The following is a 25279-nucleotide window of genomic DNA, read 5'->3' on the forward strand; positions in this document are numbered from 1 at the left end:
TGCACAGTGAGGCATGTGTGCTCAGTGGGCAGGCACACAAACAGCTTTTCGGAGCTCATATTTTGTTCAGAATATTGATGACTCGCCTCAACTCTCCTACAGATGACATTCCCCGTATTTTGTGTGCATGGATAGTGTGTATTTATGTCCGTCCCCCCACAGAGAGACCAGTCGTGCCCGTGTGAATTATTACTGTGTATGTGTGTCTGTGTGTGACAGCCCCCTCTCTGTCTCTGTCTGCCCCCTCCAGAGGGGAGTCGTGCTGATGACATTGCCCAGGCGGCGGAGCAGCTGAACCAGCGCTGGGTGGGATTTTGTGCCCTGTTGTCAGACAGGCTGGCGTGGCTGGCTTACCAGGCGAAGGTACCAACATGCACACATGTACCAACATGTCTACCCTGTTTCTCATTAATGACAGGCTATAACCATAGCAGACTGCAATTTAGCTGTCTCACCAAGTTCAGAGTTATGTCATCTTGTGCTTAACTTTAATGATAACTATGAAGGCTATACTGTATGTTTGCTGTATCAGTGATAATTAAACCAAGAATTTGCTATTGGATTTTCATGACTTTGAGGGACTCGCAAGAGACAGTTCTGATAAAGAATAGTCAAAATATGTGAAGCAGAGACTGAAATGTCCCATTGTTTTACTCCTGAGTAGCTCTGAAACCACTGGATCCTTGAACACCCCTGATGACATCATCAGGGTTATTTTCTCAGACCAGCTCCATTCATTTTCATGATTGCAGACTGGCAATTGACAACATTTACTTGAGTACGATTATGTGTAGAACTGTATATAGATTCAACTAATGATTTATGATGTATACCTTCGGAGCTACTCGGTAGGATATTAGCCCCCTTTTACCAGCTGTAACAAATGAATACATTACTAATTATAATCGATAGATGTGGTTATGTTAAAAAATGGACCCAAACACAGGAACTGATTAACTAATGAAACACAGTTGTACATTTGGAAATGGCAGGAAAAACACAAAGACAGGAGGAGAGAAGTAAAACATGTCACACAAGGATAGAATCTACAAAATAAAACGGGACACAACTAAATCAAAAACCCCAAATCATGACAGTGTGCAGAGAAAAAGGGCGAGAAAAGGACAAAGACCGGAAGTGGAAAGTTAAACAAAAACCCAAACCATGACAGTAATATGTATTTTTCTGAAATGGGCCATTCTACATAATGAATATGATAATCATAATTTGATTCAATTTGAGATAATTTAGTCACAGTGACAATTTTGCTTGGATCTCAGAGATAACTAATGCTGCAAATGATACTAGGAACCCTCTGACCTGGTGCATTATTAAACATGTGACTGCATTAAATGGGAATTGAATGGGAATTCTGGTTCAGATTTTTTCATATATTGTGGATGCCACGCTCTATATAACCATGTTTCTGTTTGTTTTTCTACCACAAACACATTATGCACGTCATATTGTCACTTAAGACTTTCAATAGGCAGGTGAAAAGCACTATTTTTACTATGCGTAATCTCGAAAGGACAAAATAACCATCTGGTGAGAAAAGTGAGAATTTCAGTCTGATCAGGTGTGATTAGAATCTGGTCAGTCCGGCTCATCATGCAGCTCATCTGCAAACCAGGAAAGAGTTTGTTGACAGAAGACAGATGTTGCGTGGGCATTCTGCTTGTGTCTATGTGGGAATCTGATGGAGGCTTTTCTCGACCTTTAATTCACATTCTGTTGTCTGTGTGTGTGTGTATCCTGCAGGTACTGGCCTTTTACAGCTTGTATGAGCAGTGTGAGCAGGCTGTGGACAACAGTGAGAACTGGCTCAAAGTCCAGGCGCCTCCGGCATCTGAACCAGAACCACTCAGAGTGCAGCTGGACCGATGCCGAGTGAGTTTCAGGGTTAACCATTATAAACAGTATATAAGGCCACTTTTACATGTGCATCCATTATTTTTTTGCATACACATGAAATCCATTTGGTTTTTTTTCTGTATATTATTTGTTTGCGCTATTTTCTTCATTTTCTTCTTCATATCATTTGCTTATTTGTTGGGCTTCTCTTTTCATGCATCTGTTTGTCACAGCTCTTTTCTGTAAGTATTCAACACAGACTAAATGAAATGTGCTTCTTCCTCATTTTCCCATTAGACCCTCGAAAACACACTTGTTCTTACATAACAGGTGCTTGTTAAGACACTATAGCCTCTAACGTGTTGTAAGTTCTGGTAGAAACTGTGCAAAGATTTGTCTTTGAGCTAAATAGTACAATAGTTGAGCTAGAAAGCATTAAGCTTAGCAGAAGCGGGGGGGAATGCTAGCGTGTCTCTGTTCTTTTCTTACCTTTCTTTTGGTGTACAGTCTAAACAAACCAGATGTAATGTGCAAGTAAATAAGATTTAAAGCTGCTGTGTTTTGAAACTTTTAAACTTTAGGCTAGCTGTTTTAGCTTAGCCTAGTTGCTATGCTATGCTACGCTAGTCTCCGGGCTCTAGCTTCATTTCCCAAAATGTCCAGCTATTCCTTTAAGCTGTGGGGCGTGGGAGTGTCAGTCTTTGTGTCTTTCTTGCCATTCCTCAGTGTAGTCTTAAGGCAAAGCCATGATACATACATTTTTAGAGCCAGTATGGCTTGCAACTCCTGATGATAGCATTACTACTGATGTCTATTGCAGATAAACTCGAAATTGTAGAAAGGGACACTTCTAATAACTCCAGACTTGCTTTTGAGTTTCACTCAGTTTCAAAGTAACCCACTGAAGTTTTTCTATACATCCTTGGGTACACTGCAAAAATGAATTCCTAATAGGTAATTAGGTGTTAACAGTGCCTAATGTGTCTATAAATAAGTCGGTGGCTTAAAGAACAGGGGTATTGACCTTCATGAAACACACACAAACAGGTTAATTCAATCCCGTTAAAAACAAGAGGAGAAGTGTCAGGCACCTCTGGAAAAACAAACTTCTAAAAGGAGAGTGGGAGAAGGAGAGGTGTAATTATAGTGACGGAAAGGACTTAAGGTAGGAAGGTATAGAGAGGAGCAAACTCCACAGATGCAAGGGAATGAAGATAGGGAGGGATGGGGAAATGGCAACTTTCAAAGAGAGATAGAAATAATAAGAGACAAAGGAAGGAGGAGGAGAGAGAAATTAACAGATAAAACTGGGGGATAAAAAAGAGATCGAAGAGTTCTGAAATTTGATTTTTCTTCGAAGATATAGCTACCCCTGCAAACAGATTCACACAAACAAGGTTTCCCTCAGAAGTGCGCCCACGCATTTTCCACTTGCCCACACGTAGACACGAACGGAGAAACGCACACTCGCTCCCACACATAAATACTTTCTGAGTTCCCATCTTTATATTAAACAGGAAAGACTTCAGAGAAAATAAAATATTTACTGAAACTTTTAAAGCGACCTTCCCTGTGGCGAATCATGCCGCCAACTGTTAGCTTATGAAAATGTATTCTGTCGAGGTTATAAATGCTGGTGTTTTCCAACATTACTCATGAATAAGGAGTGTGTCTCTTGGCTTGAGGCAAGAGTGTTAACTCACTGTGTGTTACAAGGGATAAGACCGAGCTGCGTTCAAAGCCTTCACTCCAGGAGGGTTCAGTGAATATTAACCTGCCTGAGCTTCTCAATCATGCAACTCACCAACAACTCTAGTTGAAATGATTATATTATAATAACATTATTCATTGTTTGACATTTATTTTTTCCTAATTGTTAACAAATCTAATGTGAGTGTGTATCTCAAGCCTGATGTCTTCTTCTTCTGTGCCACTGAGCCCCATTGTTATTCAGATACTATTAAAAACATATCAAAGAGCCACACTGTTCATTTGACTGCAGTTTTAACACTAATATAGTTTCAGTTTAAGCTTGTTTTTTTCCACATTTGAGATTTAATTGGTAAAAGTTAAATGTGTTTTCTAATGCTAAATCTAAATCTAAATCTAAATCTAAATCTAAATCTAAATCTAAATCTAAATGTTGAATGTAAATCTAAAAGTTGAACCTAAATCTAATGTTAAATCTAAATGTAAATGTTAAATCTAACATGCTCTATTTTCTACTGTCATAGTGACAATGAGTTACATCAATTCAATTCAACTAAAAAAACCTTCATTTGTCCCTGGGGGGAATTAAAGGCACATGGAGTAGTGGTACACAGACACAAACTAGTCAGAAAGAATAAACAGACTAAATGAACAAAGTAAGATATTTATAGTATTTACATGCGGTGCAGTGTGGCATTGAGGTAGGTTGGGTTATACATTAAGAGGCAGCAGCAAGTTGGTGCAAATATGCAGGCAAAAAAAAATATATGCTCCATAATTAGCATCAAGACATGAGAGCAGCGCTGGAAGAACAAATGGGATACGTATGGTCGCCATGTTGTTACATTCAAGATAGTACAGAACTGTGTTTCTCAGAGAACTGTCTGTTGATCCATCTGTAGGCTGATGGACTTCAAAGGTGAACTGAAACAGCAGTGATCTGAAATAAAATCTAACTCCATTAAAACTTTATTACAGACTCAGAGTCCAGGTCTGCTTAGCTCTGATCAGAGTTCATGATATCAGTAATTTACACATCTGCTATACATACAACCCATAAAGCTTCTTGGTTTTAATCAGGCCCACCTCCTCAGTCTGTAACGGACCATTTTGCCGATAACGCCACTCTGTACAGGCAGCTGATAACATTTAACTTTACAGCTGTCAGTGGATGTATGCAGATTAACCCACTTTAAAGAACAAACGTCAGTCTTTGAGTGTAAAGATAAGGCTCCTGGAACATATTCAAACACCTTTTGCTCAGTTCCACCTGTGTGATGGCTGATGGACACAGTGCGATTAAAAATGGCATACATACGTAATATTAAAGCGCAATCTGATGCAAACCACCATCTGCATTTAACAATCGATTAAACACACTTCCAGAGTACATCAGAGAGTGTCTCTGAATATTTTAGAACGAAATCCGTTATGTTTTTAAATTTGGATGAAATGATCTGCTGCTTACTTTTCTCTTGGTGCTTATCATTAAAGTTACTGTTTAAAAAGACCAACAATGTAAGCTAAGCAGATAAACAAAGGTTATATTTGAAAGTTTGATGTTAAATTTTTTTCTTATCATATTAAAAATCTTAAGACTAACTTGCTCTACGCTTAAAACGTACATTGCCGATGCCCCTCTCTTTATTTCAGTGTCGTCCACATGGATCACCAGCTGCTAAAAATGCTCACGTTCTCCCTGGGACCCATTAGCTTTAGCCTCAGTCATTTAGCAGAACAAGTGGCTTTTGAATTCTTATTTAAAATCCTTTTTTCCCGCAGTGGTGAACACAAACTAGAAGTTGAAAAGTGTGGCAAAAAGTAATTCAGCTGCTCTCCTCCGTGCTGATACAGCAGTGATTTTTCTGTTCTCTTTGTATCATTTGATGTTTAGGAGAAATAGTTTCACAGCTACAGTTTTGCTGAGCTGGTCCAATTTCCTGCTTGGCTTCCTGTTCATTAACAGTTGGGAGTGTATTTAAACATTTCTGTAAAATAGAATTGATTAAGCATATGGCAAATGGAGTGGAACCTCAAAAAATGAAAACACAATACTTTCCCACAGATTTTTTCATTAGACATATGGAGTAAATTTATTTTCACCACAAAATCTCCATGGCGACAACGGAGGCCTGATGTGACCCTTTCCTCCCTCTTCTCCTTGTCCTGGCAGGAGGAGGTGGCTCGCCTGGCCGCCCTGCAGCCCCAGGTGGACCTCCTGGAGAAGCGTCTGAATGAGCTGAGGGAGGAGAAGGAGGGGGAGGAGGACCCTTCAGCTTTCCTGGACGCCGACATCAGTGCCTTCAAAGAGCACTACCACAAGGTCCTGGAGGATCTGAGGGCGCGGGAGAGGCAGCTACAACTGGGTGAGAGAGGAGATGCTGATTCACTGCAGAAACCTAATCCCAGCAATTACTTTAGTGCTGAGCGTAAGGCACGACCTCTCCACTGCTCATCGTGACCCTCGCTTTCGTTTAGGTGCCCTCAGTTTAATTAGCTGGTGGCTACAGATTGTTAGAGTAAGTAATGCATCATGAAGATTATTATTTTTCAGAATAAGGGTCTTACTTTCAAAGATTTGGACATCCTTTCTATCATTTATGTGGTAGGTAGTTATATGTGTGCACTCATTGATGCCAGAATATTATCTTCAGCACTTATCCTCTTAGCAGATCAATATAACTGTAATGTTAATGCATTTAAGAAGACTAAATTGCCTGGCAATATCGATTTGTTGTAGTTTTTTTATAGCTGAGCATTAAAGTTTTTCCTGCAATGATTTCCCATATTGTGTGGGGCTTCCTGTAGGGAGAAGACGTCTTTGTTGACTTGCTTTGAGAGGAAAATCCGAGTTGGATTTAAACATACTCTCTTTGGTTTTAACAAAGTACAGAATATTTTTGAAACGACAGGCAGCTGAAACTGACACAAAACAACCATTTTTGAAGCTCAAAGCGGCTCTGCTGAGATTATTCGCTGCTGCATGTTGCCTTGTCATTAATTGTTGGTTCTGTGGGCTGTTGTTTTTATATTTTTTGGGCTCAGTGGGTTACTCACTAATGATGCCGCATGGCAGGCGTGGACTCGGGTCGTTTTAGGGACAGAGGGCAAATTAAAAAAAGGGCACCACATGTATGCGGGGGGTATCAGTCCACTGAAAGTTGTGCTGTAGAGAAGAAAGGGAACTCCACCATGTTTTGTCCACTGGCACCATAGAGGGCACTTTATCATGCTTTATCTATCATAGAGCCAAGTGGGTACCTTCTCTGCACTGTTTCAATCATTCGGGTCATTTTTGACAACTTCGGTTCCCCGGTCAAACATCTGGCCATACTAGCAATACATATTATATATAAAAATGCCCCAGTAAACTTTCATCTCAGCCCTTTAGATCATCTCAGAACATCCTTAATTTAGGTTTTCATATCAGGGTGTAAAGCAGGGCTCCAGGGTGCAATTATTTTGATCGCATATTCGGCTAAAAAGCAGCCCAACGCAAACAAACATAAAACTGGTTGCACCTACATGTAGTATTAAGCATGTCAGATTAATAAAATGTAGCCTGTATAAGTGTTTTACTACTATTATTTTGTTCTCATTTGCAAATTGTATGTTCAGAAATTACAATAAAATGTAATGTTAGGTGTTCCTAAATGATGTACTGGTGCACCAAAATGAACAACAGTTTCTTCCTCCTCTTGCCTGATGGATTAAATTACAGCGGGATAAAGTTATTTGGAGTCATGTTCAAACAGAGTTGGAGCTGTAACAGGTGACCAAGATGGCATCAACCTAGAAAAAAACAATCTCTCCCTGCCAGTAAACAGCATTTCTGAAACAGACTTTCATAACTGAAAGTTGGCAGTCCTTTTTTTATGTCCTCTAACAAAAAAAAACTGCTAATTTAGTTTTGGCAGACCACCAGGGGCCCTCTCATCACACCAGGACTGGAAATTCTTACGTGTTTTGAGATTAATAAGGAGTTCCAGTTCCTAATCTTCATCTTTCTTCCATACTTTTAAAGAGTTCCCGGGCCTGTTTCTGGATCCAACGTTTAAGGATAAAAGTGACTCTTCAGTTCCCCAACTGCTGAAAGTCAGCCTTGACAGACTGCTGTAGCCCACACACTGTATCAGACAGCTTTAAAGTGGAAAATGTCTCTACCCACAACAGCAACAACCCGACATTCAGCGCAGACACTTGTTGTTGGCTGTTGGAAAACGGAACGAAAAGCGTCAAGATCATGCAAACAGCTCTGCAGCCTACAGCTACGTCTGTCAGTGTGGGTAGATGCAGCGATGAATACAGGACTGTTTCCATATCATCTGCTCTCCAATTACCACCACTAAGCATATTTGTTATGGCACAGCAGGCTGCTTTGTAGAGGGTCGTTTAATAAATCAATCTGCCAGAAAACATCACTTATTATGCTGCACTGCTACAATAATGTTATAGTTATTATTTTATTTACCCGCTGAAAATCAAGGCAAACCACTCACAGTAGCACTAATTGCACCGCAGGTTGCCAGGCAAACCTGCCTCCGCTGACCTCGCTGTAACAAACATCTACCTTGTTGACACATCCTTGGGTGAGACACTGAATCTCTGCCAGCTCCAGTGCTTAATTAATGCCCACACTGACCTCTGATGTCAGTGCAGAGAGGGCAAAAAAAAAGAGGATTTTCATATGGAGATCTGTTTTATTATTAGAATTTTACACTGACATCAAATACATATTTGAACGGAAGGCCAAAGTCCAGATGTACCTGACATTTTATGTGGCCCTTATATTCAGACTGAGCAACAAAGAACTGAATAGAATTTCTTGAGACAAGGATCCATGGTGGACAAATTGGATAGGGCATGCCTGTAAAAACATTACAGCAAGGGCAGCAAGGGCAGCATTAAACTTGTCTAAACTGAAAGTACTACTCTCTAAAAGCTAAATGTGTAAGAATTTTAGTTTAAAACCTTAACAAATTAACAAATGGTATCAACAGAATGTTAAGAAATAACTACCTAAAATTTGACATCATCTCAAAGATGTCCCTGTGTTATAATCTGAAGTTAGCATTCTAAGCAGCCAGCTCCTAACTGCTCTGTTCGGATAGAAATCAACACGAACACGCTGCCAATCCGTAAATCAGTAAATAGATGCACCAGCGGCACGGCTAGCAAAAGTTAGCAGCAGTGGGAGGTTTCTCTGATGATGTGTTGCCCCCTTGTTTTTTGAAATATGAATTAAACAACATTTTTAGATTTGGTATCTCTGAAGAATCTTTGTTAACGTTGGAGTTCTAGCGAAGAGGCTTGACATACAAAAGAAAAGAAAAGACTAAATGCACTACAGCAACTGGTCACTGGGACAAAACAGGAAGCAAGATTGAGTTTTATTTTCTACGCCAAATATTTCCAAAACAAAGTGTAGTTGAGTTTGGATGATTCATTTTGGCATAATATAAATACAAACAATAATAAAGTGAAGTAAAGTGATTATTTTCATGATTACGTTTGTATTAACCATATTAACCATAACTATCTGTAAGGACCTAGAGGGCTCTGATGGTTCTTTTCAGCTAACAAGTAATGTGGAAATAGTTTTGTAATGTTTCAAGTGATCTACATTCTCAAGCTAAAGGACTCAAGAAAACTGTCATGCTTAAGTGTCATCCTGTCACTAAACATGCTCAAATCACATGTCATTTTAGAGCTGGTTAACACAAAGAGTGACTCAGACTTGGGTGACAACATGCCACATGTCCGCATTGCGAGTATCAAGCGAGAGTGAGTCATTTAGTCCAATTTGTAGTGCTACTCTCAGCCTGTGTGTGACGTGCTCTGTGGCTTCCTCAGTGATAACAATGACAATGAGACTTAATGAGATAGAAAAAGAAGCTGAGAGCTGCAGCCATCAAGACAAGGAAAACGAAATCAGACAGACGCTGTGACAAAACAAGTGCAGATAGCTATTTATATCAATGAGGGAGAGAATGATAGTAAGAAATGAGAAAACAAAAAATATAGCCATAGAAAATGACCCCGAGGGAAAAGGCGTTGAGAGACAAAGATGTGGGACGGAAGAAAGAGAAGGAGAGGCAGCTGGAGAGAGAAGAAAAGATAGTGAAAGATGCTGACAGCTGAAAAGACAAACGCGACTTCTTTACTCACTCAGACAGCTTCTTCCCTCGTGCCACACACTGCGCTTTTCTCACCCACGCCAGGGTTGAGATATCCAACACACACCCATTCAGCTGCTTCCAAATGAATGGTTACAGGCATATGTGGAGGATTACTGTGCAGAATTCATGTACAGTAGAGAGGCATATTGAAAAGAGTTTTGCTTAAAGCAGTGTGCCACTTATTTAGATTATATTTTCTCCTTTTGTGGCTTAATTTCTCTATCTGCCTTTGAAATCAGGTCCGGTCAGGACCTTTCTTTCAGTGTGCTCCACTAAAATCAGGGACGCTTTACTAGCAAGAAATGAAAAGAGCGAGTTTACCAGAGTAAAAGAGCCCTAAAATGCATTGAAGGCAAGACTCCAAAGTACTCAAAATGAAAAAATGATGGTTGTTTTTTGGCATCAACTAGAAAGTTTGGAAGGGTTAGCCATGTGCCATCAGCATGCAATATAATTAGATGCTATTGCGGTGAGTAATATGACCCAGGGTAAGCATATGTAAAATGAAAGGACCCAGAATTGACCCCTGAGACACTCCAAATCAAATTCTGACAGAAGGACACGATTAGTGAATTTGTATTGTTGTGATATCTCGTTTTTAACTTCAGGATGCTGAACTTGCTGTTTGCTGAATGATTTATGGTGGTTAATTTTGTAATTTGGTGTATTTAAATGGAGCAAAACTGAAATAGGTCACATCCCAGAGAAAGAGGATCTTTGTAAATGTACACAAAGGTACAAAGATAAAAGTAAATAGATCAATAGTTATTTCAGACAAACTTACCAAAAAACTTTCCAAACACCACTCAGCACTGCAGTGTCCTTAGGTGTTTTCACGCTGAAGGATTGAAGATTTATATCTATGAAATAAATCATGTTGGACTTCGTCCTTACACTTGGATATTAAAGTCTTTGCAGTTTGCATTGATCACCTGAGAGCCTCTCTGACATATCTCTCTGTCTCCCTGTGTGTCTGTAGTTTTGGAGAGCTTGCCCCCGGCTCGTTACAAGGAAACCATATCGACTCTGTTGGCATGGTTACAACAGTGCGAGGCCAAGCTGGCCATCCCATCCACAGCCGTTACAGAGTATCCTATTATGGAACAGAGACTGAAGGACGTACAGGTACACAAACACACACTCCCACACTTTGGTCTGCAGATGAGTGATATATTCCTGCTTTAATATCTTATTTGGAGTGTGTGTGCAGTCAGAAGTAATAACATTTATTTGCTTTCACAGCCATACAAATGTTGAATTAATCTTTGTGCTTTCAATGCAAAGGTGCAGCAACAGTTACGCATTACACTCACACAGAATGAAGGACAAGTTAAAACATTTTGTACCATGGGCTGTTGAATGTATTGTGATGTACTGTATTGATTAATATATCTCCATTTATATATCTTGGCTTTTGGTGGAAGAAGCATTGCAGCCTTTTTAAATATCGTCTGACACTTACTCAGAGAGTTAAACTACTTTTCAGTTTTAAACTCAGTGGCAGATTCTGGATGTTTAAGCGGCAGGGACGAAAAAAACAAAAAAAAGATGCTGTACCAGCTGTAAGTTGTGATATATTTATAGGGCGATTGCTCTTAAATTTACAGTCCAACTACTCTCATTTTGTATTCTTTATAAGAGAGTTTAGAGTTCATCTTAAGGGTGCAATATGTCAGAGTTTTCCACCAGTTGAAATCATTCTCAAAACATCTTGGGGGCAGCATATCGCTGGAGTAACTGCTAACTGTTGCTAGCTCGTTAGCTTTGTTAGGGTTAGGCACCAGGAAAGTGTTGGTGTCTACACCACTGACGCTGCAAGCTAGCTTGGTAGCATGCTAACTTCAGTAGACATCTCTACAACACAATACATAGACATCATATTGTCAAAACTGTTATTTCTTCACATTTTATTGATAATCTTTGAATGTTTTCAAGTAAAATGCATATTGCACCTTGAACAGTTCACTAACAGATACTTCAGAACATTGTAGTGATCAACCTTCAACTGGCATCTCAACTTTCCCTTCAAGTGGCTCTGGCTTTGACTGCTGCTTTAAACCCTTTCAGTGCTAAACTGACACTTCAAAATGCACAGACTTCACCTCTGACTCTTAAATGATCCTTTGAACAACAGTTTGCCATTTTAACTTGTTTGTGTCGTTTCAAAAGCTCAGTATGTCAAGACATGTCAATATATCAGGGCTGAGACTGTGTGATGGTGTGGTGTAATGTCTGAGGTAATGGCAGCTCTCTTACTGGTGTGAATCACAGGTAATTATGCCGTTAGCTGGGTATACTATAATCCCATCATCCACTAGGAGTTAACAGTGATTCGACTGATTCGCTCCGTATCACTGTGTATGCTCTTGACAACACCGCTGCTCAGATCTGTTTACAAATTCCCATAAAATGCCAAAATGGGACTGGCTCTATAATCCTGTGGGGCTGTATAACACTGTAATCAGTTTTTACTACGAGTAGTAAAGTTATATTGCCACTGGCGATGCCAAACTGCCATAGCAGCACTCTTTTAAAGGGATGCTGTTGCGCTGCTCTTTGAGGTATCAGGCAGGGGATAAAGAAGGGAGAGAAAACAGATGACAGGCCCCATTAGCCAAGAGTCTGATTCATATCCACAGCGTAGTGAGTAAATTGCATGGATCTGATACACCGGGACATCCTCAAATCACCGCTGTAAACATAAAATCCCTGTAGAACGAATCATTAAGGTAGATTGAGTGTCCTTTTAAAAAGAAGAGGTCATTTCCAACATCAACCAACTGTTAATGGCAAAGGGTTTTTTTAGCTGGCACATTCCAGTATATGTATTTTTGGCCTCAATTTTTTATTCACACAACATTTATTAAACTGAAAGTTAAGTGAATTGAGTTTAAATGACAAGCTCTTATGAAAATGACAACTAAAGACATAATGTTATTATTAATATACCTCTGTATTGCTGCCGCTTCCTCTGTGGCTGAGGATGTTGACTAGCGGCTTGTTTTGCAAACTGTAAATTATAACTATGATAATTGTTCCTTTTATATGTATTAATTTTTCCATTCCCGTCCATTTCCATTTCCGTTTCCATTCCTGTCATTATTCTCAGAAAATATTTTGTTGTCTTGTCTTTGCCATAGAGTATTAATCTCCCCCTCATACCTCCAAACACCTGTACACATACATACATATTTATATACACCTACAACCTCACCTACTGATGTGAACACAACTGACTTTACAGTCAACACTATTCATGCTGTGAATACAGACAGACATCATGTGTGATTGGCTTTTTCCCACATATGTAAACAGAATATGGCACAAGAAATTTTGCAAAAGTGAATTTTCAGGTTTTGTTATGAACTAAAATAATAACAGATGAAATAATGTCAAGTTTGAAATTGACACGATCACAAGGTAATTTCTTTTTGATATAGGAATAACAAATATTCCGATGTTAAATTTACATTTTGACACGTAAATCGCACATTTACACATACTGTATTTTCACATGTAAATTAAGTACATTCATCTGTGATTGGCTTTTTTTTTCACATGTGGAAACAACACATGTCACATGAAATCTCATTGAATTGCTCATTTTAACATATTTCCATGCACGATTACCAAATTTCACTGGTGAACTAAAGTTTTAACATGCGTAAATAAAACAGTGTCACGTGTCCTGTGCCAGAACCCTATTTTAAAGGTAACTACATTGAATTAAACCCAGAGGATGCTGATGAATACCCTTTTTCACTGTGGAATAAAACAAACAGCCCTCATTAAACTAATATTCATACCTTGTGCTTGTTTGCTGTCCTGCATCCTGTAAACTAGTCTTTTAAATTTGAAGCAGCAGCTCTAAGAGTGAGCTGAACTGTAAACCTTCAGAAAAACATGCAAACAAGCAGGGAGAATTTCAATTTCAGTAAAAAAAAAATCTGTGATTTTGTGAAGCCGGCTTGCATCTGCTTAACATGCGGAGTGCAGGCCAGAGCTCGTCTGCCGTCGCTGTGTGTGTGTGTGTGTGTGTGTGTGTGTGTGTGTGTGTGTGTGTGTGTATTTGTGTGTGTTTGTCTACAACTCTGCAATTATGAGAGGCGGGTGTGCATAATCCCAGCGGAGCAAATCAGTGTCTCTGTTTATCACAATATCTACCTACAGATAAACACTTGCACGCTCATAAATGCCACTGCAGAGTGTGTCAGTATGCACACAATATGGAGGTGAACACATACACACACACACATACGCACACAGGTTGTTTTTTTTTTCCATTGTGTCAATGTTAATCCGTATTTCCAGTCAAAAGAATACAAGAGCTTTTGTTCCTCTCTTTTATTACGCTGTTGTTGTTTGGCAGGCGATTTTTATCTTCTGTTTAAGTCAAGGTCACAGTACAGAGGAAGTGTGTGTGTGTTTGTGTGTGTGAGTGTGTGTGAGTGTGTGTGGGTGGGTGGGTGGGTGTGTGTGTGGACTCAGCCCTCTTTAAACTTGATAATGGTCTTGCAGCATAGCGGGGAGATCAGGCCTTGTAGCCTGAGATTAATTAAAGTTGATTGTAGATAATAATTAGGAATTCTTTCTGCATACTGATAAGCCGTCATTAATTTCCAGCACAACAGTTTTTCCCCTCTCTCGTCGCTCGGAGAGGCGACTGTGTGTACTTGTGTGGTCGGAAAGCGTTTCCTATGCACAGGTGACGGCATCACCTCTCACTCTGGTTTGCTTTGTTCATTAGAATAATGAGAGCTCCTGCCAGGTGGGAGCCCTGAATCCTGACTTGCTGTCAGAAAAAAAGCAGATATTAAAAAAAAAAAAAAAACATCCCTCCCTGATTGGTAAAGCTAACCGACAGCCTGAGGAGAGATTATCATTAATGTCATCCACAGAAGTTGCTGAGGATCTGATTGCAGCGTTCAATCACTGCCTCTAATTTTGGTGTCATTACGTCGAGTGATTGATTTGTGATCCTGCAACAGGGTGATTGAGTGAGAAGTGAGCAGGGGTGGGCTGTGGAGATAATTGACTGAGGACTGCAATTAACTTCTTCGAGCCCAAGAGGACGTCTATATATAAATGTCTTGTTTCGTCTGACAACTGTTCGGTTTGTGTCAAACACAGAAAATGCACACAATTACTAACCTGGAACCAATATTCCTAATTTACCATTAATAATCAGAGTAATAGCCTAGTCTGAATAAAAATTCCACCTTAATTGGAAGAGACCGATCAAATCCAGCTGGATCTAAATTGATTTTGGGTGGTGTTAAAATTGTTAAAGGAGACTTATGATGCTTGTCGTTTTCCTGATGTAGAACATCTTGAAAGTTAGTCCAATGGGAGCTCCTCTCTCCAACAGAAAACACCGCTCCTGAAACGCCTCATCAGTAGCCCTGCCTTCAATTCCGTCTCCTCTGGACCTCAACACATCACAACGTCACACATGTGCACGATTTTAACATATTTATGGTAGACGTGAAGCTAACTCCATGTTTAAAACAAAACCGAGCTGACCATAGACATGCCGAGTGGTGCCAGCTCAGGCACGTGCGAGCTGACCAATCAGAGCAGACTGGGTATTTCGGAGTGGGTGGGGGGGCTTAAAGGGACAGGAGCTAAAACATCAAGGGAGTTCTAGTCCTGGGTGGAGATGACAACATGTTAAAGACAGTGGTTATGGAGAGAGAAAAGAAACAGTGAGCACATATACACACATACAATATGCAACAATAGAGTGCAAAGCATAGAGCACATAGAATCTGTAGTCTGAGTCCTCCTTAAGACTGAGTGAAATCTGATCATATCCAGCCTGATTTAAATACAAGTCATGATCGCCAACTCTCTCTCTCTCATAAGCAAAGAGCAGTGAGGAGAACATTCAGCTAGCCGGCCCTCGCCAGTTGAAAAGACTAACGGCGGTGGCAGCAGGTTACATCAGCTGTCGCTAATTAAGGTTAACTCTGTGAGTAAGTGGACTAGAAGCCAAAACAACACTTGGCTGCTGTCTGGTTTGTGTGTCTGTACTCAGCCAAAGATCATCAGTGAGGGAAGAGGCTCCTCTTCGTACCACTGCTGTGCAAATTAATGGCTCTGTGGCGCCAAAAAACTCAAACCGACTGCTAAGAGTTTCATTCTCCCAATTTAGATTAAACTCACATGGATTGTTACAGACAGCAGCACTTATCAAAACTCTTTTGATTTTTCTTACAGCAACTCAAACTGAAACCTTCTCTGGCAATATCTGGAGTGAAACCAGTAGAGACAGACGTTTTGTCCACTCGAAGGGCAACCTGTAGTAGATGGCACTTTATGAGCGTTATTCTGAGGAACGTGGGGACACCAAGAGGGTCCACCAGTGCAACATACAGTTAGAAAATTAACAATTCAGTGAGGGAAGAGGTGAGCGTGTTAAAGTAATGATCTTTTTGTAGATCATTGCAGGCCATTGCACCCTAAAACAGTCTTTTGTTTAGATTTGTTTGTTTTTTCCCATTGACTCTTTATATCCAACATAGCTTTGGTGTCATTACCCATCACGGTGACTGGAAACACGTGTTTTTAGTGATAATTTGTTGCAAAACACACAGCCCTTTCACAGAAACTGGACCCTCAAGTGATCCGTCAGGACTTCTGTTAACTATAAAGTCACTGCCCTCATCTACGCCCCCATCATGGCCAGCGTTGCAAAAATACCGACAGAGATGATGATTTCAAATCGATTGCTGATGCCTGCTGCTGTGAGAGCCGACCAATCAGAGCAGACTGGGCTTTACAGTCCAATCCTTTAAGAGACAGGCACTAAAATGTGTACACCAAAAATAAACTGACAAACCTGAAAAATCAGCATAATATGGAATCTCTGCTGTCTTCTGGTAAAACTTCGCATTGGCATTATGATGTATCAACTCTTGACCTTTAAATAGTAAAGGAGCTCCCACACCTCACTCCTCAAAAGTGAATGTGGGACCAATTTTAATCTTCAATTGAGCTGGATGAAAACACTAAGAGAAAAGAAGAGGAAAGAAAAAGGAAAAGCCTCGAAACTTTGAGCAAAAAAAGTCCTTAATGCCTCCCTGCTTGGGATTCAGTGTTGCAGCAGAAGGATTGTGGGTAAGCCATAGTAACTGACGGATGTCCTGTCCAGGGGCTGTGCTTGAACTAAGCTTAACTAAGCCTCTGAGCCACCTTGGTGTGAACGAGGCTTTCTTCCCCCAAAATCCTGCACCCCAAGTTTACCAAAGAATTCCCTCACCTATCCTCTTTGTAATTCATCCTGCGTGGCGGGGTAAGCAAAATCAAACAGCATGAGAAGGCTTTCATTACAAAATGTTAACAGTGGCAGCCTCTCAGGCTCGTCATCCCTCGCTCAGCCGCCTCACCCCCGCTCCGTGTGGTGTAATGTAAGAGACGAGCTGATAAAATGACTTTTCCGCCCAAAGCATTTTGGCTCCATGGCATTTTCATGAGGTGTGGAAGCGCACACGACGGGTCTGATAAATAGCCAGCCGCGTTTCCTGCTGCGATTCTACAGAGGCTTGTTGATAAACGTGTCGAGGAAATGCCAGCATGAGGATTGATTTTCCCCAACGCAAACGTATATATTTGAACAAATTGATTTTGGCATAGAGGGCTGTGTATTAGAGACGGTTATGTTATTCAGTTAAGAGCAGACAGTGGGACCTGAGCAGATATAATTGCATGAGCACGTGAATTTTTGCACCATCCTTTTCTCTCTTCACCTGATTGACACAATTTGCATCGCATTGCTTCCTCTCACAGTCAAAATTTAGTCAAATTTAAAAGCACACACATTGTTACAATCAGCAGGAGTCACTCTTTTTCAGGATAACCTGACAATCAAGAAAACGTTTCTGCAATTCCATTGTAATATCCTCATATATCAGTTTTATTATTTGATCAATTTAGGTCAAATGTTATGTGTTTTGTGTCTTTTGTTAGGAGCTAGACTCCTAGATATGACTATCAATAGCGTTAGAGACAAATTCAAAAGCTGTGTATCCAAAAAACAGATTTCTCTGTGAAATATCTTTGATGACACAGAGAAGATGCTGACAATTCTCCCTCTTCCCCACATCTTTCCATCTCTCTCACCCCTCCAGGCCCTCCAGGTGGCTCTGGCTGAACACCAGGGGGAAGTGGACTACCTGACCTCAGCTGTGGAGCAGGTCTTCCTGAAAGCTCCGCCAGACATCAGCCAGAAGTAAGACATGGGGGAAAAAAAACATTTTGTGGTGCTGTGTGGTCCACTGAAAGAGAGCGTGAAACAAAAGGGATTCTGATGCTGATTCAAGTCTTCTGCAATACTCCAAGCTAGAAAAAAACAAAGTTACTGAAAACAGAGTGGAGTTTGGATGAGACAGAATCTATCTGAAATCTGAAAGTGAGGCAGAGTTGAGGCGTTAGGACAGTTATTGCTTTGGGCAACTGTAAGACGGACTTGATATACAAACCTAGCATTGCACCAGCAGTGACGTGAAATTCAGGCCTTTCCAGACTGCTTAAAATATTTGAAAGTGTTAAGTGTGAGAAACACCGAGGTGAATATATGCTGTATCACACCTCTGCTGTGGAGCGAGCTAGCGTTTCCTCAGGCTATGCTTCTAGCAGCAAGGACTGGAAAGACGATTATAGTCAACAGACATGCAAAGCACAGGACAGAGGCCTGTACTGGGAGGCTACTTGTGCTGTAAAGCTGCATGTTGTGGCACTGGGACTTCAAAAATTATGCTTGGAATGATTTATTTTTTTCAAGTGTTGTTTATTGATGGACACATTAGCTTAAACTCCCTGCTGGAGTAATCCTGCTGATAGCTGATGTTTTATGCTGATTTTCAGTCGTACATTAATAGATTTCTGATATGAAAGTTGTTTGGTGAATTTCTGCGACATACCTCCATTGCTGAATTCGATTGGCTCTCATGTAGGGCTGAGAATCACTGTGATAAATGCAGATGAAATGGGGGGACCTTGGTAGCACAGTGTCTTGGCAAATATAAAAAAGAAAGAAAGAAAAACAGGAGAATCGCTTAAAAGTGAATAAATAAATGCATTGGAAATGGTCTATACAGGCACTTTAATAATAGATGGGTAAAGAAATAAGCCTTCTTTAATTTTTTCATAGGTACCGCACTGAGATGGACGCCATCATGGCCCGCTGGAGACGACTTGGCACCACGCTGACAGACAACGCACAGAGAATCCAGGAACTGATGGCAAAACTGATGCAGTTTGAAGTGAGACCGTTTGGCAGGAAGGCGATATGTTGCTTGAGAATCAAAGTGAATTCAACTTACATTTTAACTGTCTCTCCATCAGAATGATGTAAAGACTTTAAAGAAGTGGATGGCAGATGTGGATGTGTTCCTGAACGAGGAGTGGCCGGCGCTGGGAGACTCCGAAGCTCTTGAGAAACAGCTGGAGCAGTGCACGGTGAGGAAACCATACGTCCTGACGTTTTAATTGCATAGGTTGAACTTAGGTTTCTATTTGTTACTTAATGAAATAAAAGATCATCAATCAAGTGGCAGCTGATAGAAGGTTTATACAGTAGTAGATGAAAATAAAATGTTCTCAAGATAAAAATGCCCCAGAGAAATCATGAAATAACCCTCTAGAGTTCATAAAATGTCTAAGAGTCCATAAAATATCCCTCAAGGAAGTGGAGGGAATGAGCAGACACACTGCTTTTTCATGACGGCTCGTAAAAAAAAAATGGAAATCGAAAAACACCAAAGATTCCTTGTTAGAACCAAAACGATACACACAACGCAATTCCACCTGTTTAACCTCCAACCCTGCACTCTGATTGGCCAGGCTCTTGTAAATGACATCCACACCATCCAACCCAGCGTCAACGGCATCAATGAAGTGGGCGTGTACCTGAAGAAAGAGGCTGAGCCACCATTCGCCATCTACATCCAGAAACTACTGGACGAACTCAACGGCCAGTGGGAGAACGTCTGCAAACAGGTAAGTAACCTTCATTCAGAAACTGTGTGTTCTTCCTCTCATGTGTCCTTGTAACATACAGTGTTTGTTTTTCCTCTCCCTCTTCAAGGCCTATGCCAAGAAGTCTGCTCTGAAAGGCGGACTTGATAAGACCATGGCCCTGAGGAAGGAGATGCAGGAGATGCAGGAGTGGATCAACCAGGCCGAGGAAGACTACCTGGAGAGAGACTTCACATACAAAACACCTGAAGAGCTGCGCAAGGCTGTGGAGGAGCTCAAGGTTTGTGAGTAGAGCAGACATATAAGGTTGTTTGGCAGCTGAGGATATGTGCAAGTGTAAGATGGAGAAACAGACAGAGGCAGAGACAGAAATCCAATCAAATTATGCTTATGACCATAATTCAGTGCAGTATCGACAAAGCAAGTTTTACAATGTAAGAATAATTACTGAGGCTCACTCTTTAACTCTAAATGAAAAAAGACAGCAAATTCCTCTTCCCACTGAAAAAATGAATTAATGAATGTAAATGATGAGATGACATCAAGCAATCAATTTAATGTAAAGGTATTGGTAGGAACCAAAGAAGAAATAACAGCATAAAAGTCATGCTAATATAAGCAATGCTAACGTGGCCTGGATTAATCTTAAAATCTAGCTAAAATGCTAGCATGCTCAGATTGAAGATTGAAGGTGAAGTTTAGTGGCTGTAATGTTGTGTGTTTTTCTGTTAGCATGCTAACATTTGCTAATTAGCGCTCAAGTCTGAACTTTCATTCGTTTCAGAGGTATTCGGCCTTTAGCTGTATGTAGCCTGATGAACTCTCTCCAGTGATCTAACTCAGCGGCTTAGTTGAATTATGGGTAATGTGGGTGCCAAGGTTTTGAAAAGGAATAAATAAATCAAAGTCTCAGGTTCTGTTGTATCGATTTTGATCATTTGTTTTCAAATCGTGTATTTATGATTAAAAGCTTCTGCCTTCACTACCCACAGTCCATCTCGTCCGCTGAGTGACGTCACTGGAGGCAATTTATCAGATTGCACACAACTTCCCTTTAAGCAAAAAATGACTTTATATTACTTTATTTCTCATATGTAGTTGTACTCCCCAAAACCTGTAAACACACTTTAATGTGTAAAATCAGTGGAGTTACCCTTTAATTTGACAAAAATGAAAATGAAGTAGAATGCACAGAAAGTAGGCAAAAAGAAGATCAAGTAAACACTGAAGCGAAACACACTTCAACAAGTTCTCGCCTCACACCATCCCAATCCTTTCACACAGTCCCTCAGAACATTGTTAGCCAGCTTTGAAAAGATCTATAGATTTCATGGCTTAGACAGTCCTCTGAGATCACTCCCAGCCACGTTAAATCACCTGTGTGTCTCAGCTTTAGTCCTAAATATGTAGAAGTACGTGTGTCTTCAGCTTCGGTTGACATCTGAGCTTTTTTCTTGGTAACCGTGGTCTCGCTCTTACCGATTCGGTGCTGCTGCTGCTGCTGCTGTGGCTGCAGCTGTTCTTTCTCTTTTCTCTGTCACTCTGTTTTGATCCCGGTTAATTCCAGGTCGATAACGCCCCCGTCTGCCTGCCTCTCCTTTCACTGTTGGAGTTAAAAAAAATAATCATCTCTTCTCTCTCTCTTCTCTTTCTTTCCATCTCTCTTTATCTTCTTCCCGTAGCCTCGCTCTGCACTCTCATCCCCGCTCCGTTCCTCAATTTTCCATCACAGCGCATTGATTCTCCTATTCACCGCCGCACTTTTTTAGCTTTCATAACTTTAATGCGATGTATTTGTGATGTAAATTTATGGCACTATTTACTTTGTGCCTTGGCAATGGTCGTCCCCTTCCATTCGCCCCTCCTCGTCGAAAAAAAGTTTACTTGGGACTCGAGTGAAAATTAAAAATTGATTTCACTCTGCTTGCTCGTCCTAATCTCCCCTCCTCCACCTCTTAAAGTGAAACTCCGTTCCTGAATCTGTTCACTCGTTTATTCTCCTAATCCCCCTCCTCCCTCCTTCTGTCGTTCGGGAAAGTATTAGCCACACTCCTTCATTCATTGATTCGTTGGCTTACTTGTTCACTCAGTCTCTCTGTCTCTTCACACTCGCTGGCCTTGTCAACAGAAGATACATTGATTCATTTGTTCCTGCATCCATCCTTCCATCCATTAAGCTCTCTCTCTCTCTTTTTCTTTCTTACCTCCCTTCCTTCCCTCTCCTGCTCTTTATCTCCTGCCATCTGTCTCTCCTTTCGTTCAATCTTCAGAGTTTTATTGATTTAAAAAAAAGGGGTTTGTTAATGCACATTGGCTAAATCAGCTGAACTTGAGGACCTTTTCACACAATGCCGGTTTCATTCCAGTTTTTCAGCCCCAGTTTGCGTGGACAATTTGTATCATAAAAAGGGTCCCAAAATGCAAAACACAAAGGCAGGCAGGTTGAAAAACTAAAATTGAGTCTTAATCAAGCCAGACAGTGAGGAGAAACTCAGGTTTATATCCACAGGAACTGAATGACTAAAGAAACAACATAAAATGGCAGGAAAAAGACAAGTGAATAAAGTGGAAAATAAATCATGACAAGCAGAATAATTACAATAAATGATTAAATGATTAAACTTCTATATGTCGATGTTCCCACATTGTTGCATGACAGGAGAGAAAACCCCCTCAATATAGGAATTCCCAGTCCAGAAAATAGTAAATGACTGATATGGATTAGAAGCCACCTGGCGGGCCACAGAGCTGTTGCTCAGTGATGACCTGAGTGCCAAAGACCTGACAGAGATGTTGACCTAAAGGACCAGCAGGATAAATCTGGGGTAATGAAAATGAAAGGCACCAATTGCACCTTCCTCATTACCACCAATGAGGTGCCAAACCACTTGGACGGCAGATCAGACTGTGGTTATACTTGGCTGGCCTCCAGGTGTTAGCATTGTGAATGTTGTCTGGGCGTTCCTGAAAAAAAGAGCATTGCTCTCAGTGAAACTCTCCTGACTAGATAAAGGCAAAGAAATAATCCTTACTGAAGCAGAAAGGTGCCTCTGCAGCCTTCTCAGTGGTTAGATCGAAGAGGTTTAAACTGCGATGAACTGTGTGCTAACCCCAGACTAACCTTCTGTTTCTACTTTAAAGTTTAAACTAAAGCAACACGCCCACTAATTCTAGCTTGTTAAAGGCATTGCTGTGCACTTGTCAGTCAAACTGGACACGGAGTTTCCATTTTCTTTTATCAAGGACTGCCGATTTCTTACTTTCTTATTTAACTGCTGTTCAGCGGTATATTTGCCCTTTTGCTTGTCAGCCTGGTTGAACTCTTGTACTGTGTTTTGTTCTCCATCTACAGAAAATACAATTTTGAAAGCATGAGAAACCATTCAGATGTGTAGACTAGTCGTCTCAGCCATCTGACCATGGCAGCCAATTCCAAACCTTTGAACAGTGGTGCACGTTAGAGCCTCATTTTATTTGAGAGATTCAAGTTGGAAGCAGGGCATTGTTATCATTTCAGGGACCCTTGACGGGTCGGGTGCTTTATTAACTTCTCTTTCTGTCTGTTTCTCTATCAGAGGGCCCAGGAAGAGGTCCACTCCAAAGAGCTCAAGGTCAAACTCCTTACCGACAGCGTGAATAGTTTCATCGCCAAGGCTCCGCCCACAGCCCACGATGCCTTGCGGTCTGAACTGGACGTGTTGACGGCCAACTACCAGCGCCTGTGCAGCCGGCTGGATGGGAAATGTAAAACGCTGGAGGTATAAACTTCATCTTCAATTTCTGTCGTCATTTTCAAGTCTTAATTGGATGATCTTGACATGCGGTTGAAGACAAAGGTGTGTGTGTAGACCTGGGGTAAAAAAAAACACCCTTATATGTGTCAAGGCTCAGGCAGTGGTGCTCACATAACATCAGCTCTGCAGGGCATGTTGTGTGGGCAGATGAGTGTTTTCAGACAGTGTGAAAGACAGTATATTATAGATGAGCCGAGGTGAGGCGAGGTCAGCCATGCAGCATCGTTTCAGGCTCTTGTCTTGCATTTTAGATGTTAGCTGGTTACCTTCAAAGAGTGAGCCTAATCGAAAACGAGTCTATTTTAATGAACAGGAGACGTTTTAATCTTTAATGCTCGAGCTGGAGGTTTTATTAAGTACTTACTATAAGTTATGTGATAGAAAGATGGATCCCATACCTGTATTCATTCATCTTGTATCCCTTTTCTGTGTTCTCTGGTTTGGGGGCAGACATTTCAGACATAGACATCTTTAAACCATCTGTATGGCTAGATACTGCCATCCAGGAAAGTGAAAAAAAATGTGTTTAATAATTTGGGAAACACTGACTCTTTGAAAGAAAAAAAAGTATTGAGCTGTTCCCCCTCCCAAGCAGCAGTATCTTCATAAAGAAAAGGAAGACAAGAAACTCATACTCATAGGGGTTGGGGTCAGGTTTGGGGTTGGGGTTAAAAGGGTTGGGGGTTGGGTTCATGTTTATGTTTCGCTTCAGTAATTTATAGGACAATAAAATCCGCTTTCATTATTATACCTGTTGCCATATTGTAATTATATTACGATTACTAAAGCTGTGTTCACTCCTTTGAATATTGTGTGATAAAACTAAGAACTGTTACAATAAACTTCTTAGGACAAAACAGATTTCTTTTAAATTAAATTAAATTGGAAACACAAATGTCCTGACAGCTCTGACGGAGCTCAGGATTTACCCAGAGGACGGCTGCGGTGTTCTAAATGTTTTTAGTTTATAGATATGTAAGTATCATGTTGCTTGTCAGATGTTTAGAAAAACAATAAGGCCCACTTATCATTAAATCTTAAAAACAAATAATGAGTAAAGTTACAGCTGCTCTGCCATGTGTTTAAAATGCACTCTCTTGATTTAGAGAGGCACATATCATTCCTGTTTTAATAAACACTTACAAAAAGAAAGAGCTTTTCTCCTTTAAGGAAAGCTAACACTCGAACATCAGAATTTCAGCAGATTTCTGTGAAGGACATAATTTGTAAGATTAATTAAATTAGAATAATCAGGTCTGCAGAGTGTTTTTTCACCCTCACATCTCCTCGTTTACAAGTATTAACATTTGTACATCATGCAATACCTGATGAAGTTTTTCTAATAAAGCAGCTGAAGTGAATATTATGATGTGAGGGCACCTCGTGTTTCTCTTCAGTTCCAATTCTGAGGGCTGCGATGTGATCGTGAAATTGTAGCAACATTTTTCTTTATTTAAGTAAAGTATCTCTGTTTTCGCTTGACCATCAAATCAAGTAATCTAGCTAAGAGCAGAATCACAACACGCATGTTATACATCTGTCATGTTTCAACCTCTAATTGGTTCAGCTGTAAGGAAAAGTACAGTGCACAGAGCTCTGCAACTCAACCAACTGTGGCTTTTGCTCCCTCTGTAACATTTATTGACCGATGTGAGTGCTGGAATGTAGGAAGGAGCCTCGACATTCACACGTTATCCTGTGTGCAGAGGAAGCCTATGATATATTTTTCATCGGGGAGTGCTTTGCTTCCTCTTGCCATGAAAC

At 40.6% G+C, this 25279-nt stretch overlaps 1 protein-coding gene across 15 annotated transcripts in view; it reads left to right on the top strand.

Annotated features, from left to right (window-relative positions):
- dmd (dystrophin) overlaps positions 1 to 25279 on the top strand; it is a 282422-nt gene that overhangs the window by 158354 nt on the left and 98789 nt on the right. For all 15 annotated transcript variants that reach the window (XM_037091716.1, XM_037091705.1, XM_037091714.1 and 12 more), the window contains 10 exons: positions 251 to 363; positions 1762 to 1890; positions 5738 to 5930; positions 10723 to 10868; positions 17873 to 17973; positions 18895 to 19006; positions 19089 to 19202; positions 19587 to 19742; positions 19831 to 20001; positions 23297 to 23479. In XM_037091716.1, the coding sequence (XP_036947611.1) occupies positions 251 to 363; positions 1762 to 1890; positions 5738 to 5930; positions 10723 to 10868; positions 17873 to 17973; positions 18895 to 19006; positions 19089 to 19202; positions 19587 to 19742; positions 19831 to 20001; positions 23297 to 23479 (1418 nt within the window). The remainder of the gene's footprint in view (positions 1 to 250; positions 364 to 1761; positions 1891 to 5737; positions 5931 to 10722; positions 10869 to 17872; positions 17974 to 18894; positions 19007 to 19088; positions 19203 to 19586; positions 19743 to 19830; positions 20002 to 23296; positions 23480 to 25279) is intronic.

This window comes from Acanthopagrus latus, chromosome 24 (genome assembly GCF_904848185.1).
Source record: "Acanthopagrus latus isolate v.2019 chromosome 24, fAcaLat1.1, whole genome shotgun sequence".
Classification (NCBI taxonomy): Eukaryota; Metazoa; Chordata; class Actinopteri; order Spariformes; family Sparidae; genus Acanthopagrus; species Acanthopagrus latus.